We start from the raw sequence: 15,395 nt of genomic DNA on the forward strand, positions 1-15,395 counted from the left end.
AAAAATAGCCTCTTGGCTAACTCTGGCACGTTTACAGAAATGTTCATTAATGTGCACTGTCCCTGTTAAATAAATGAATAAATAAAATAAATAAATTATGTATTCCTGTATTTATTTCCACATTTATTTGTTTCTGTTTTTTTTTCGATATGTATTCTTGTATTCCTGTATTTATTCCTGCATTTATTTTATATTTATGCATTTATTAATTTGTTTTTAATGTCATGTTCTGTCCTCTATACCGGTGTGCTCGTTGTGTGCATAAAGGTACACATTCACTCAAAATCACATCACAGCAAGACTAATAGTTGTGTGGCGTTCAATGTATTAAAAACATATTGATGATCCAGAGGTTTTTCATGCAGGAGCTCGAGGTTCAACACACAGGTGGGGGAAAATATGTTGTCTTCTGCTATGCTGATGTTAAATCTGGAGAAATTGTCCTCACCACTTTTTCTGTTCACATATTGCAGCAGCTCAGTAGGAGGAGGAGACTGGACATCAGACAGACGCACCGGCCTCTGATTCGCTGGTTGGCTGCTTCTGATACGTAGACAAATGCGGAAGTGACGTAGTGAGCAAACATACAGCGACCGACATATTCGGTAATTACAGAAGAGCTCGTCCAGTGCATGCGTTTGTCTGCGAGTCCACCGCGACCTCCACCCGGTAAGCCCCACAGAAAGCACAGTCATGGCGCCCTTGTCTTCACCCCTGGCGTCTCTCCTGAAGCACAAGGACTTTCTACAGAAGGCGTCTCTCTTCTGTAATGTATTACAGAGTTTACACCATCCGCTATTCACACCTCTCGTATGGAAGCGGAATTTCGGTGCAGTAGCGCATGGGGTCCGTAAACTCCTGTTACACCAACCAAGAAGCACAAACTACGCAGCATGTGTGTGCAGCAGCTCTGCAGACGGGCAGGTCATGACCGAGAGGCTCAGGTCTGTTTACAATGAGACCAAAAGGCAGACTGGAGGTATGGACACTATCATACAATGCAATGACAGCTCGGTGTGAACAACGCTGCCTTGCCTGTTATAACTCATGTTTCCAGCAGACTAGTACACTAACCAGTTCTACAGCATCACATTACAGCCTGTAAACAATAAACACATTCTCCACATGTGCACTGCTAACATAAACCCCAGCCATGAATGCTTATACTGATCAAAATCGTGGTCATTAAATACTTTGTATATACAAATCTGATATATTAGGTCAAGTAAAAACTACTCATCTCCCACATGTGGCCAAAAAGTCCAAATGTGTACATCACAACACAGTTAATCTATTTTAGTTTTCCAATGGTGTATTTTTTTGCTAGAGAATGAACGAAACTCTGAAGGCCTGTTCTTTAAAGTTTGAATTATTAAATGTAATAGTGTGCTCTCCTGAATTATGCATAGTAAGTTACTGAACACTGAAAGTATACATCGTGCATACCTTCAGTCATTAGAAAGTGCTGGTAATATCCCTGCGTTAGTTCTCATGTGTGCTACATGTATATTCTCATGTGTTTCCTTCTTATTCTGTTGCTGCTATAAAACCGGAATTTCCCTATGGGGTTCAATAAAGATCCATTTGATCTTATCTTATTTTTAATGGGATTAAACTGTAGTTGACAGTCTAATGTGGTGGTGCATGTTGGTGTGTTCTGGTTTTATTCAGACACCTATTCAGAACAATTTGTATGCCACACAAGATCGATGCACTTCTCTCCTAATATACGCTTTCCTGTCGTAGCAATATATAATGTACCCAGTTTTAAGAAGGCTGCAGAATAATGTGTTTTTCTCCTCTTAGATTTGATCCCAGCCATTACCGCCAATGCAGTCAACCCTGACACCATTTTTGCCAACAATGAGATGAGCCTCCGAGACACAGAGGTCTATGGCTTCGACTATGACTACACCCTGGCGTTTTATTCCAGGAACCTCCACACCCTGATCTTCAACATAGCACGGGATATTCTTATCACTAACCACAGGGTGTGTGTTTAAGTGTGTGAATCTTAAAAGCTAGCACTTTAAAATGTATTTTTTTCCAGATACAGAAAGAAATATTATTTACAGCTGAAATGTATTTTTAAACTAAATGAGCCCAACACAAAACAGGACAATAAAGAATCATGTCTTTTAATGTTTGCCATGAAGAATGTCTCGTATAGTAATAACCTAAGATATCCTGTAGCTAAGAGATTTATAGTAGTGTTAAAAAAAGTACTCTTTATTAGTCCCTTGAGGGGTCACTCAGTTTTTCCACAAACATGCACACACATGATGACACATGCACTAACATATACAGTAGAGAGATGCTACTGAGAGCTACAGGTTGAAACACCCTGCATTTAAACTGCGTGTTTGTTTTATCATACAGCAGCAGCGTCTTTACCTACAGTACATATTGAAGGTTGACTTATGTATTAACCTTGTGGTTTATTGCTTTGCTCAATTATTTTAATATTCAGTTTATCTTGTGCTCATGTTATTAAAAAAATAATAATTGATTTTCTTTTATATCAGTATCCAGAGGGTCTGCGAGATTATGAGTATATTCCTAATTTTGCCGTGAGAGGACTTCACTATGATGTGCAGAAGGTGAGAAGATCTTTATTTTTCTCACTCAGAAATGGACAATTTGATATTCTTTACAACCATTGTACCGAAACGTGTTGTTTATTAATGATACATTTTGTGGAACATTAATCATTTTAAACAGGGACTGCTGATGAAGATAGATGCTTTTCACTACATCCAGTCGGGAACTGTGTACAGGTAACTTTGCATTGTGTATTTGTGTTACTCCTCACATCGAGCTATAGAGTAATACACTGAAATGTAAAATGAACACAACACTGAGTGTAATGTGCTTTTCTCTACAGGCTACAGATTTAGACTGTTAAACACTTATTTAGCAATTAAGACAGCACAACCTAGGGCTGCTCAATTAATTGTATTTTAATCGCAATTCCGATTATGGCTTGCAACGATTACGAAAACAACGTAATCGAAATAAAACGATTATTTTTTTATTATTATTATTACTTTTTTTCAAATGTACTTTTTTTGGTTTTTCAGTTGAATTATTCTTAAAGTTCAGAGTAATCAACTGTTAAAAACATACTGTTCAATTTTTTTTCTCCAATACATTTATGTTTTCAAAGTAAATGGATCATCGTTTTTAATAATCGTGATATCAATTATTGACCCAAATAATCGAGATTATGATTTTTGCCATAATCGAGCAGCCCTAGCACAACCTACGCTAAAAATGACAGTATGAATTATATTTTTGTCTAAGGACGTTCTATTTTGTGTTTCTTTATCAGAGGTCTGGATCCAGTTCCTGATGAGGAAGTAATTGCCATGTATGAAGGTTGCCATGTACCTCTAGAGAACATGAGCGACTTCTATGGCAAGGTGATCATTTCCTCTCATCTATGACAAGACAGGCGCTAGAGAGATGCAACCAACAACATATAATGCTGTGTATCACTGTCCTGCAGAGCTCCCATGGCCAAACCATGAAGCAGTTCATGGACATTTTCTCCCTGCCTGAGATGACCCTGCTGTCCTGTGTCAACGACTTCTTCATGAGGCACAATATCGACTATGAGCCAGTGCATCTCTACAAAGACGTGAAGGTGAGCTGTCTTGCTTTTAATAAACCTTCTTTGATAAACAGTTTGGAAACTCAGCATACAACATTTGCGTTACATTGATTCAGTGGCACTCATTTCCCCCGTTATTGTATCTCCCAGGGTTCAATGCATTTGAAGAAATTAAATCCAGCCACATTTACATAAATGTTTGCATGTTTGCAGTGTGATGTAATACACCAGCCATTCAATCACATCTTAATTTTAGCTCTGAAAACCGCTGTCTAATTTTAGTCTAGTGAGTCCGCCTCCAGCCATCTGCGTCTGTTCTCTGGTGGCTCTGCCGCTTCAGAGAGAGAGAGGGGCGAGAAATCAGCGCTTTGTTCTGCCTTTGAGGGCAGCTGTCATGCTGGTCCTGTCTATTCTGTGTGACACTGCAGCGTTTTTGACAGATCGCTGTCATTAAAAGCCCTCACACACTCTCTCAGTTCCTCGAGTGCCTCTCATATCTTTCTAAGGACAGACTGCTTAATCTCATTTTTCCCTGCCATGCTTGATTTATTATTCAGCATTGCCCCTTTTGTTTACGTATTATTTTTGCATTCATCCAATCATCTTTGTAAATAATAAACCTCTTTTAAAATTGCCCTTAAATGTACAGCTTCACAAAGAAGGGTCTATTTACTCGTTCAGTGATTCGAATACACTTCTGAAGATACAGAGAAACTTTCTCACTGTGTCACCAAAGTAACTCAACTATTGTCTGCTTTTTGCATATTTAATTTGTATTCAGAGGTGCACTTTCTTTTGTGCCTCCAAGTCAACCGTTTATAAACTGAGCAAGTGTTGCTACTGGAGCTGAATGCTAACATTGGCACATTAAGTCATGACTGGCTTTACTCTTTCCTCTCCACAGGAAGCCATTAGAGATGTTCACGTCAAAGGCATTATGTACCGCGCAGTGGAGGCAGATATCGGTAATGTTCCTTGATTTGCTTTACTTAGTTTGACCTTTGAATTGTTGACAAGTCATGTGAAACTAATACGGAAATAATGAGGCTCTGATTTACAAATAAACAGCAGTTTTGACTGTCCAAATTATCCACTGCACACTATCTTTGTTTGTCTTACTTCTCAGGGAAATACATTTGCTATGGTGAGCAGAGCCATGCTGTTCTGAAGAAGCTGGCAGAGCATGGAAAAAAGATGTTCCTCATTACCAACAGCCCATTTGACTTTGTGTAAGTGTGAGGAAACAGAGCGCGAGTGCTTGTTGCTGTGATTAATTAAAAATATCGTGTATGGATGTGCTAATATTTAATTAGTGCCATTCAACATATAGATAGGCAACCACACATCAAAGGTCTGCAAGTGTTTGTAATTCCCTGTCAGTGACTATGTTCATCTTGTAAGGTCAGACTTGATTCACAAAATGTTTGTTACCGTACTCTCATAAGAAGTTGCTGACAAGATACTTTCCTTAATCTTTCCCAGGGATCGAGGAATGAACTTTATCGTAGGGAAGGACTGGCGGGACCTGTTTGATATTGTCATCGTTCAGGCCGACAAACCGGGTTTCTTTAACGACAGGAGGAAGTAAGCAAGACGAGGCATACTGTGTCCATGCTGTGTTTTAATATTCCACTCGAGGCCTCACTGTGCCAGAAGTTACCAGTACACCTTGTTTCATACTGTTACACAGAAGGTGCATGTTTGTTTGGGAGCGATCAACATTGGCTAATATTCTTCTCTGTGTGTTTTTCTCTAGACCTTTCAGACGAGTGACAGACAAAGGTGCACTGCTGTGGGACAGGATTCACAAGTTGGAGAAAGGGAAGATCTACAAACAGGTGTTTTTCCATGCATGCTAGTTTAAATGTTTTGTATTAGTAATCCTGGATACAGCTTTTTTAAATATATGTTTTTTTGTGTGTGTGTTTGATGTCTGTAGGGAAACCTTTATGAGTTCCTGAGACTCACCGGCTGGGGAGGATCCAAAGTGCTCTACTTTGGTGATCACATCTACAGTGACTTGGCAGTAAGCAGCATGATCACAACGAAGTGCTCTTTATAACTACACAAAACTTTGTACAATGAAAGATTACCATATCATGAACAAAGAGGGGAACCCCGCTTTGGCCATCCTCCATTTAAGATAAGTGTTTTTCTCTTGAATTTAAAGGCCCGACGCTGAGTTAACAGTCTCAATCTTAACGCTCTGTTAAAGAGCACATAATGAGATACTGAGCGGATGTTAGAAACGGAACAAAGATACTAAAATAACTGGGTAGGAATGCATTAAACCACAGTCACTGTAGCACTGCATTTGTTCAAGGTTCAAGGTTCTTTATTGTCAAACGAACATAGCTACAGATTAATTATGTCGTTGAATATCTTAGGTCACAGGCTTCTCCAACAATGCAACACAATAATACAGATAAGCAGACAATATTAAAACAATATTAAAGTATGTTGACAGGCATTTTAATGAGTGTCACTGTCTCCTGACATCTACCAAATCTACAGTAGTGGGCATCCCTGCACCTAATTTACATCGTAACCTAGCAACCTGATGTAAGCAGCCCCTCATCTCAATAAACTCACAAAGTAAGATCCATTGTCTTTTTTTATTATAACGACTGAATGTGTCGGATCGGCTGTAAATGGTGATAATGAAATACGGAGTTTACATCTTTGCCTTGCTGGTGGCAGGCAGCCGGCTGTCAAACATGTCGCCCTGCTTGTTAAGAAAGATGGAACATGGTGTTACACCGCCACAGCTCCACTGTAGGATAGATGGACATCGGGGAGATTGTTACTGCAATTGGACACAGAGAAGAAGCAGGAGTTGCTAAGGAGTTACAGAGCATGCAGCTATATTTAAGTGCACAGCAGAATCCTGAAACATCTTCTCACTTCACTGAATCAGCAAGGCTTTCTCAGTCGCCCTACTTACGTACTTGTTACAGTCTTAAATGCTTAAATTGTTGCTGTTAGCAATTTCTACTGGTCACCTATTTATTTGAGCTTTAGGCGCAATACTGCAACCAATTTCAAAAGCAAATCTTTAGTGTGACATTGCAGTTGTGCTGCTGATGTGCTGTGTGTACGGCTGGTATAGACAAGGTTAATGTCATAGATGTCCCACCAGTTTATCATCATTGTGATGATGACACTGTGTTATAACAGCAGCAATACCCTCACATTCAGGCTGCTCTACTGTATGATATGTGTTATTTCTCCATCTACAGTGTGTTGTTTATACCACTCCTTTACATTTATTATTGCTCATTCCCTAAATGTAAAAACACGTGAATCAACGAATGGGTACATTCTTCAATTCTGGTGCTTTGTTTTGCAGGATCTGACTCTGAAACATGGCTGGAGGACGGGCGCCATCATCCCTGAGCTGAGGAAGGAGATTAAGATCATGAACACAGAGGAGTACATGCACATGATGGCCTGGTTACAGGCGCTGACTGGACTTATTGAACAGATGCAGGTCAGGAGACTTTACAAAACATTTGTCTTTCCCTTTTTGCCTTTATTCCAAGAGTTGTGTGCCTGACATTTTGCACTTCTCCCAAACAGGTTCACAGGGATCCAGCATCTCAAGCTGTGGTGGAGGAGTGGATCAGCGAGAGAGAAGACATGAGGTATTAAATATAATTACTTTGGCAATCACGAAAATCTGGGATCTCGCAGACAGATCTAATCTACTATTGACGCTATCAATGTTATTTTTTATGGTAGAGCACAGACGAAGGACATCTTCAACCCTCAGTTCGGGAGTCTCTTCCGGACGTACCACAACCCCACCTACTTCTCACGCCGACTCTCACGCTTTGCTGACATCTACATGCCCTCCATCAGCTGCTTGCTCAACTATGACTTCCAGCACACCTTCTTCCCTCGCCGCACCCCCCTGCAGCACGAGTCCCCCTTCTGGCCTGAACACAGTCCTACTGGTGTTCCCCGGTCAGCTCCGGGGACTAAAGCAGAGTCCGATTAGAGAGAAAGAGAGGGAGATAGAATTGAAAAATCATCTCCATTGCTGATCTATTTCTAAAAAAAAAAAAAAATCTTAGGATTTTAGAAGATGCCACACAAGTACAATTGGAAACAATCAAGGTAATATGTATTAGACTAGTTAGATATTTCTGCAGTGGATGCAGTTCTCATTTCAAACATGGTAAACATGTTTTTTTAATTGCACAGAATTGAAGACATTGAATGCACTGATATTTTTAGGTTTACATATATGTGTTACTGTTGGACTGTGTGTTTGTCTTCAGTGTGTTTGAGAGAAAGGGCTGCATTTACACAGTGTTTGTCTTCAGTGTGTTTGAGAGAAAGGGCTGCATTTACACAGTCTAAACAATAAGGGGCAGTCACACATCATGTCTACCAAAAACCTTTGTTGCATCATTTCTTCCCTCTTATTACTTTGCTTTTCTGCTCTTTGCATCTGAGAGAGACTGACGGTGAAATAGTCATACTAGACATTTCCATAACAAACTTTATTGCCTTACGGCCCGTCCACACAGCGGCATTGGAAGCTTCTTCCAACGCTTCTGCCCATTCACTTTGAATGGGGTGACGTCACTTTTCGCCGAACTGCATTGTGGGAAGCAGAGCGGAGCTTTCCTGGCGTTTCAGGCTGCAAAAGTTGAGCAATGTTCAACTTTTGAAGCTTCTGAAGCTTTCGGTGGAAGCGTCAGCCAATCAAATCATATGCCAGTACAAGCTCTAGCCATTCAAACCACTGCTTGTGTGTCCGGGGCGGGAGATTCATGTGATTGGTTGTTGGTCGAGCTTCAGACACACCCGCCGGCAAGCTTTTTCCAAAGCCGCTGTGTGGACGGGCCGTTACTCTCTTTTTTCACATTACTACAATGTGTTTATTTTTGTTTCAACCATATGTTATCTATGGTAATCAATATTTTCAAATGTTTTGCATCTGAGTTCATTTCATTTTGAGCTGCCGGCCATGCTGCACATTTAGGTTCAGCAGAGATCTCTGTATTTGATTGTCTGAACTCGTTTGTCACACCACAGCCTGTATGGTGCTGAGAAATGCTCATCATTTCAGGAAGAAATAGATAATTGTTGCTATATTTAGCACAGGAGTTGCTATTTGATCTGTTAACCCTTGTATGGTGTTCAGATCTGTGGGACCCGTTTTCATTATTTAGTTAAAGAAAAATGATAAATTATTTTTTCAAACCCACTCAATGGCCTTGGCTCATTTTCTGTGAAGAACATATCAGAACACATTTTCAATGACCACCCACTGTACTGTCCAGCCCCATACACGTGTGTGTGTGTGTGTGTGTGTGTGTGTGTGTGTGTGTGTGTGTGTGTGTGTGTGTGTGTGTGTGTGTGTGTGTGTGTGTGTGTGTGTGTGTGTGTGTGTGTGTGTGTGTGTGTGTGTGTGTGTGTGTGTGTGTGTGTGTGTGTGTGTGTGTGTGTGTGTGTGTGTGTGTGTGTGTGTGTGTGTGTGGCGCCTAGCATTACTATACTTATGGGGACTGTAGAGGCTAAGCCAATGCTTTAAGCCTCCGAGGATCCGCTTGGTGGGTGTAATTGACGCACACAAGTTTGCTGCCAAATAAAGGTCAGAAACAAAGTTTCCAGTTTGAAACAGTCCATTTATTTCCATTTTACTGGTTTCCATTTACTTGCTTCTTTCCATATTCACCACACGATATTACTGTTTACACAATACCTTTGCTTTGCTTGTAATCCCGTGTTTGTGTGTGTGTTCTCCGTGTGTGTTCTCCGTGTGTGCTCCTTGTGTGTGTGTTCCGTGTGTGCGTGTGTTGTGTGTGTGTGTGCTCCTTGTGTGTGTGTTCCGCGTGTGGTCAAAAACTGTATGGGCCTTCTGGCGGAACCTCTCCCCAACACACATAGGTTCCTACCTTTTATACCCACAGTTAATTCATTCACAGTTAAATCATCAACTAACTGAAACTGACTTACTGGTGACATGCTGATGCATGGATAATAATATCCATAGTATAAGAACAACACAGACCATTATGCATAGTGAGTGCTTTTGGTATATAAAGTACATTTTGAGTATTCTTATAAACATGGGCTCAAAACACCAACAATAAAATCATTCTTATGCAGAATAATGTATAATATGGATTATAAGTATTGACCCATTCATGTTAATTAATTGTAATTAACCAAGTTGAAACCATCTTTATACTACAACATCATTTAGCAGTTCATTTGTAGTTTGCAGTCACTTTAAGTAACCAAATCACAGTGGAATATCAAGTACAATATCTTCCTTAGAATTAAAGTAAGTAATAGAATATTTTAAATGCCTATGTGCACGTAGCGCAAAACTGTACTTACAGTAAGTACAGTCATTGAGAAAATATATACTTGCCTTTTTCACCACCTTCTTTATTCAAATGCACAACTCGATCACTTGGTTTTATTTAGTGTTTTTACTATGGATGTGTACTTTTTACTTTTATTAACGTGCCTTTTTCTTTAATATGTTGTATTTTTTAAATGTACGTTTTCCTTGTATATGCACTCCCTCTTGGCTGTAACGATGTAAATGTCCTGATTTCGGATTAATACATTATTTCTGATTCTAACTTTGATTATTTAAGCAGTTAGTGTGTTTCCCCTCTGGGAGAAATGGGAGGAAACGTGACGTCACTCTTCCTCTTCCTGCAACACCTGGCGTCGCACTTCACCTTTACTACACAACTACAAAGCCAAAATAGCACCGCAACAAAGTGATAATGGTGGCTCACAACGTGTTTGACGCTGCTGAAAAGACAAAATGGAGGTCCCCATAAGGGGAATCATTAATTTTAGGGTGAAGACTTGGTTAGGTTTAGGGTTAGGGTAAGGGTTAGGCATGTGTTGGTTATAGTTAAGGTTAGGAGGATAAGTCTCCAGGAAATGCATGTCAGTCAATGTAATGTGTGTGTGTGTGTGTGTGTGTGTGTGTGTGTGTGTGTGTGCGTGCGCGCGCGTGTGCGTGCTCTCAATGACCACCCACTGTACACCCCCCCTACACATTTATATTACATACAGGATGTTCGGGAAGTGTGTGTGTGTGTGTGTGTGTGTGTGTGTGTGTGTGTGTGTGTGTGTGTGTGTGTGTGTGTGTGTGTGTGTGTGTGTGTGTGTGTGTGTGTGTGTGTGTGTGTGTGTGTGTGTGTGTGTGTGTGTGTGTGTGTGTGTGTGTGTGTGTGTGTGCCTGCCTGCCATTCCCGCACAAGGTTGCAACATTGTTGATGAATTCAACCACCGACACCTGTCTGCTCTCACATTCCCGCATTATGTCTTGCGGGAACCGGCTGCAAATTTGGGGCGAGACACAATACATAAAGCTTTGCCAGTTTGGGTCCTTATCACAACTGATCAAGATGGCCAAACGATTCTCTGCTCAGAGATGTGCAAATGATTTTGGAAGCGAGAGAACCATTTTGATGATGATGTTGTAGAGGAAGAGGTTTCAGAATGCGAAGATCACATTTCTGAGAATTCTGAGTCTGACAGTGACTTTGAAGAAGAGGATGAGATTGAGTATCAGCTAGTTACAAAAAAAAGACGAGTCTAAGGACCAGCCGGTCAGCGGGCAAAAAAATTAGTAGCACTTTAATTCATTAATGTGATATGAAGCTTAGCGCAAGTTCAGACAGGAAGACCTAACACTCCGTATTGCGCGTCATGGCAATACTTGCTCCCTGCATCTAAATGACAGGGAGCGCCTCTCCTCAGCTAAACCTATCACGCCCCTTCATTACAGGGCTAATCATCGCACCTGTTAACCCCTCTATATATGCTCTCCCCTGTTCTATCAGCTGTCTTCCAGGTGTCAACGCGCAAGCAGCAGCAGGGCTTCGTCCCAGCTCCAGGCATTATTCATCAGCTCCACAGTCTGGCGGATTAAGCTACAGGCGGCATTCCCCAGTCGGCTAGCGGTTCCAGCCGGCCGCCCGCAAACCCGGACTTGGGAGGAAAAGACAAGGAAATCGGGCTCCACGGAAGTTCCTCCAGCTTAATGGAAACGGGCTACTTCACCCAAACAATTGACGTACGCCTTCAGTCTCTCAAGAGGGTATCACTGGTTTCATGGCCGCTCAAATGCGGCGCTTCCGGCTTCACGCGGAACGGGTCCTCATCGCATGCGAAGCTTTACCCATTCTGGCTTCAACCACAACCCCTCCTGCAGGCAGGCAGGGCTCAAGCTACATCCCATCGGAGCTACTTCCTCCTGCGCCTCACCTCTAAAGGCAGTTGCAGCAAATTCACGAGATGTTTCGTTATATTGTCATGACATTCGGGGCATGCAGAGCGAGATCACTACCCCTTTAAGAGAGGGGTGTGGCGCGTGCAGGTGTGCTGGGCATGGTATGGTAGAGCGAGCGGGATTCATGTTTTCTAGAAGTAAACAAGGCAGCAGAAAAAGGAATTTCTGCGATCTTACGAAACAGAAGAGCTAAATAAATGCAACGACCTCCCAAGAAGAGCTCGCCTCTCTCCAGTCTTTCCGAAAAAATGGGTTATTGAACCCGAAGCGTGTTGCTTCTGCCCTGGGAGACGACAGAGAGTCACCCCCCCCCCCCCTTTCCTCGACTACGGTCTGGGAGCCGACAGGAAGTTCAATACGATGCATTGCTACCTTTAGTTCAGGGTAAGGTGAGTTTCCAGGCAGTGTTGGGTGTAACGTGTTACAGTATGGAGTTTCAGTAACGTATTACTTGCATTATTAATGCAGTCGGGTAATTACTACCCATTACAATGCTCAGTAACTAACGCAGTTTCAAGCTTCAACACAGCGTTACCTGAAATGAATGGCGCCAACTCATTTCTAATAAGCAAAAGACAAACAAATGCGTCTATGATGTATTTTCGATCAGACGAGATCTCTCTCCCCGGTCTGCGTGCGAGGGGGCGGGGCAGTTTACACACACGCAGCTGCTCCATGCAGCGGAGCACTCTGCGGAGGTGGCGGAGAGAACGCGCTCCGAGGTGTGGTTAAACTTTACCCGTCTCGACGTGGAGAATGCTCGTTGCCTAAGTGCAATAAGAGTTTAGCTTTTGTCTAAATATTTATCAAAAGTGCAGCACATTCAGACAAGGGAATGCACCGTTTTCGACTGTCTAGCAGCTCTGTAGCCCCATCCACGAGTAACGTTTTCACGTTAGGTGTCATGTATGCTAGCAGCAACACACAGAGTTCACTAAATTATACAAACATGGGTTAATGATTAGAGGTAACTGAGTATTTTATTTTGTTGGGCTGTTTTCCGGGAATAATAGTCAAAGCCGTCAGGTGCAGCATAGGCAAGACGAGAGATTTATCATAACTTTAACGAAAACGTCTGCTACCACCCATATCGTACATTCCTCCACATCTGCAGTCCTGCAAGGACGCTCATCCAAGGTCTGTATGCCCCAGGCGCAACCGCAGCTTTGCCAGTACCTCGCGCCAGGAACCACATGGAAAATAATCTTTCAACCCCCCCCCCCCACCCGCATTAACGCCACACATTAGCAGTGGCCGTATCTACTCACTCAGACACTCAATGAGTCTTCGTTTTATTCACTGATGCTGCCCATCCGTGGGGTTTTTGGGGAGTTTCTTCAGGGAGAAAGAGAAGCTCACGTAATATGATAGAAGACAGTCTAATCACCCAATCAAGTGCATCTATGTCTCACCGTGGCGTAATTAAACTGCTAATTAAGCTAGTCCCATATCATGGGTCATGTTTCAGTATTTACCTAAGCATACATCATTTTATGCTGCGCATATTGTCTCATTTATATTGGTCATGCTCACATGGCTTACGATAAGCCAGGATATAACATTCATGTCTCATTGTACTCAAGATAACAGCTGCATTACATTGTCTACATCTCCCTCTTCCCCCGGACATCGACTCGTGCCGGCAATCCTAGATCTCTCAGTTTACCTATGGTAAACATGCATATAACTGGTGGTGGTGTCTTAATAGCATTCCAGGGCTTCATCCAGGATAGGTGCAGCAACCCTGCCGCAATCAAGGTAATTATTCCTCATCCCTACAACAACCAGACGGCCATCCAAGATCTCTCTTTCCTGGTATTTATACATTTAGTGGTAGTGTTCATCTGTGCATTTTAACCCTGCATCGCAGGTCATCGACCATCGTGTCGGCAAGGTTTAGTGGTAGTGTTCACGTAAGCCCGGCGCTGATTCCGGCCGTTGACTTCCGAGTCAGCATCCTATGATGTACAGTAAGCCCGGCAGTGATTCCGGCCGTCGTTTAGTGGTAGTACGTAAGCCCGGCCTGATTCCGGCCGGTGGCTCTCGGGTCAAGCATCTTATGATGTACAGTAAGCCCAGCAGAGAACAGTAAGCCTGGCAGCGATTCCGGCCGTTGTTTAGTGGTAGCGTTCTCGTAAGTCCGGCGCTGATTCCGGCCGTCGACCTTCGGGTCAGCATCTTATGATGTACAGTAAGCCCGGCAGTGATTCCGGCAGATCGTTTAATCCACATGTTAATCTCTCATTTCATCCATAGATTACCGCAGTCAGCCCACAAGACGTTCCGGAACCTCTGCCCAGGAGCCAGCACTCAACCCGTCAGGATTCCTCCCCTGCATCTCCTCTCTCTCTCTTAAATAGAAGCCCCCTAGAAAGGCACCTCGAATCAGCAGGTCTATGAGGAAGGGCTTAGCGCGTCCACCCTCAAAACATATGATTCACTTGGAGAATGTTTGCGACATTTTGCTTTTCCGTAGGCATCACACTTAAACCTGTTCTCATCTCCACCGTGTGTGCCTTCATGTGCTACTGCGCCACTGATCGCCACCTCAAACCCCAATACATCCGGGGCCTCTTAGCAGGAGTTCAGTTTAACGTTCGCGTTCCGATCTCGGCTTTCCCAGCCTGTTCGCAAACCAGTCAGTCAAACTCATCCTCAAAGGTCTCATTAAAACTTTTCCCCCGTCTTAGACCGGAGACGCCCTATTACGCTTTCCACTTTACGCCTCATGCTCTCCAAACTTAGAAGTGGGTTATTCTCCCCTTATATCGATGCACTACTCGATGCTCTATTTCTCCTAGCTTTTATGCCTTTCTCAGACCAGGCGAATTTACCACAGCTTCCCTTACTTTCGATTCCAATCGAGACGTCAGCTTTCTGACATATCCTTTCACGCTAGCCACTTTAGTTTATATCTTTAAACACTCCAAATGCGGCGGCGCCTGCTCCGTCATCGCCGCCCGCATCGACTCCCAGTTCTGCCCTTATAAGGCCATGATCAAGTTTCTACGGCTTAGACCTACCTCTAATCCTCTCTCACCATTATTCCTTATCTCAGGGAATTTTCCTTTAAACGCAACGACAGTTCAATGTCTATTTAAAACAAGTCCTCATTAAATCCGGGTTATCACCCCTTCTATACACGGGGCACTCCTTCAGAATAGGCGCAGCTACTTCCGCTGCCAATCAAGGCGTCTCGTCCTCATCCCTGCAACAACTCGGACGGTGGTCCTCCTCCGCTTTCTCATCCTACATCCGCCCTGACCTCAATGCCGTGCTGGCTATCCAAAGGTCTCTCCAACCTTAAACAAATTGGTACGTATGCATATAACTGGTGGTGGTTCTTAGCATGTCAGCACGTATGTTGCCCTACGGCTCATGTTCAATTCTGTTATTTAAACCTGCATGTCCAGGCTGTAAAACCTTCGGGTTGTATAATGTGTCCCTGCTAAAGCAGGTTGCCCCGCAAAAAAAAAAATGTTCGGGAAGCCTCGCACGTTCCGG

The 15,395-nt window shown here is 42.8% G+C and overlaps 1 protein-coding gene across 1 annotated transcript; it reads left to right on the forward strand.

The window, feature by feature from the left end:
• Positions 1–582: 582 nt before the first annotated feature.
• On the forward strand, positions 583–8,831 carry nt5dc3 (5'-nucleotidase domain containing 3). The gene is made up of 14 exons (XM_034086029.2): positions 583–979; positions 1,807–1,991; positions 2,526–2,600; positions 2,722–2,777; positions 3,332–3,422; positions 3,509–3,646; positions 4,518–4,578; positions 4,740–4,842; positions 5,096–5,197; positions 5,370–5,451; positions 5,553–5,639; positions 6,963–7,103; positions 7,193–7,257; positions 7,355–8,831. The coding sequence occupies exons 1-14, from the start codon at positions 694–696 to the stop codon at positions 7,611–7,613; spliced, it is 1,731 nt and encodes a 576-aa protein (XP_033941920.1). The 5' UTR covers positions 583–693; the 3' UTR covers positions 7,614–8,831.
• The last annotated feature ends 6,564 nt before the right edge of the window (positions 8,832–15,395 follow it).

This window comes from Pseudochaenichthys georgianus, chromosome 6, assembly GCF_902827115.2.
Source record: "Pseudochaenichthys georgianus chromosome 6, fPseGeo1.2, whole genome shotgun sequence".
Taxonomy (NCBI): domain Eukaryota; kingdom Metazoa; phylum Chordata; class Actinopteri; order Perciformes; family Channichthyidae; genus Pseudochaenichthys; species Pseudochaenichthys georgianus.

What these genes read in the sequence shown, in the direction of transcription:
- nt5dc3 (XM_034086029.2), top strand. Translation starts at nt 694, where the DNA reads ATGGCGCCCTTGTCTTCACCCCTGGCGTCTCTCCTGAAGCACAAGGAC. An exon ending in TTCACTATGATGTGCAGAAG is followed by an intron (nt 2,601 to 2,721) that starts GTGAGAAGATCT and finishes CATTTTAAACAG; the next exon opens with GGACTGCTGATGAAGATAGA. An exon ending in AACAGCCCATTTGACTTTGT is followed by an intron (nt 4,843 to 5,095) that starts GTAAGTGTGAGG and finishes AATCTTTCCCAG; the next exon opens with GGATCGAGGAATGAACTTTA.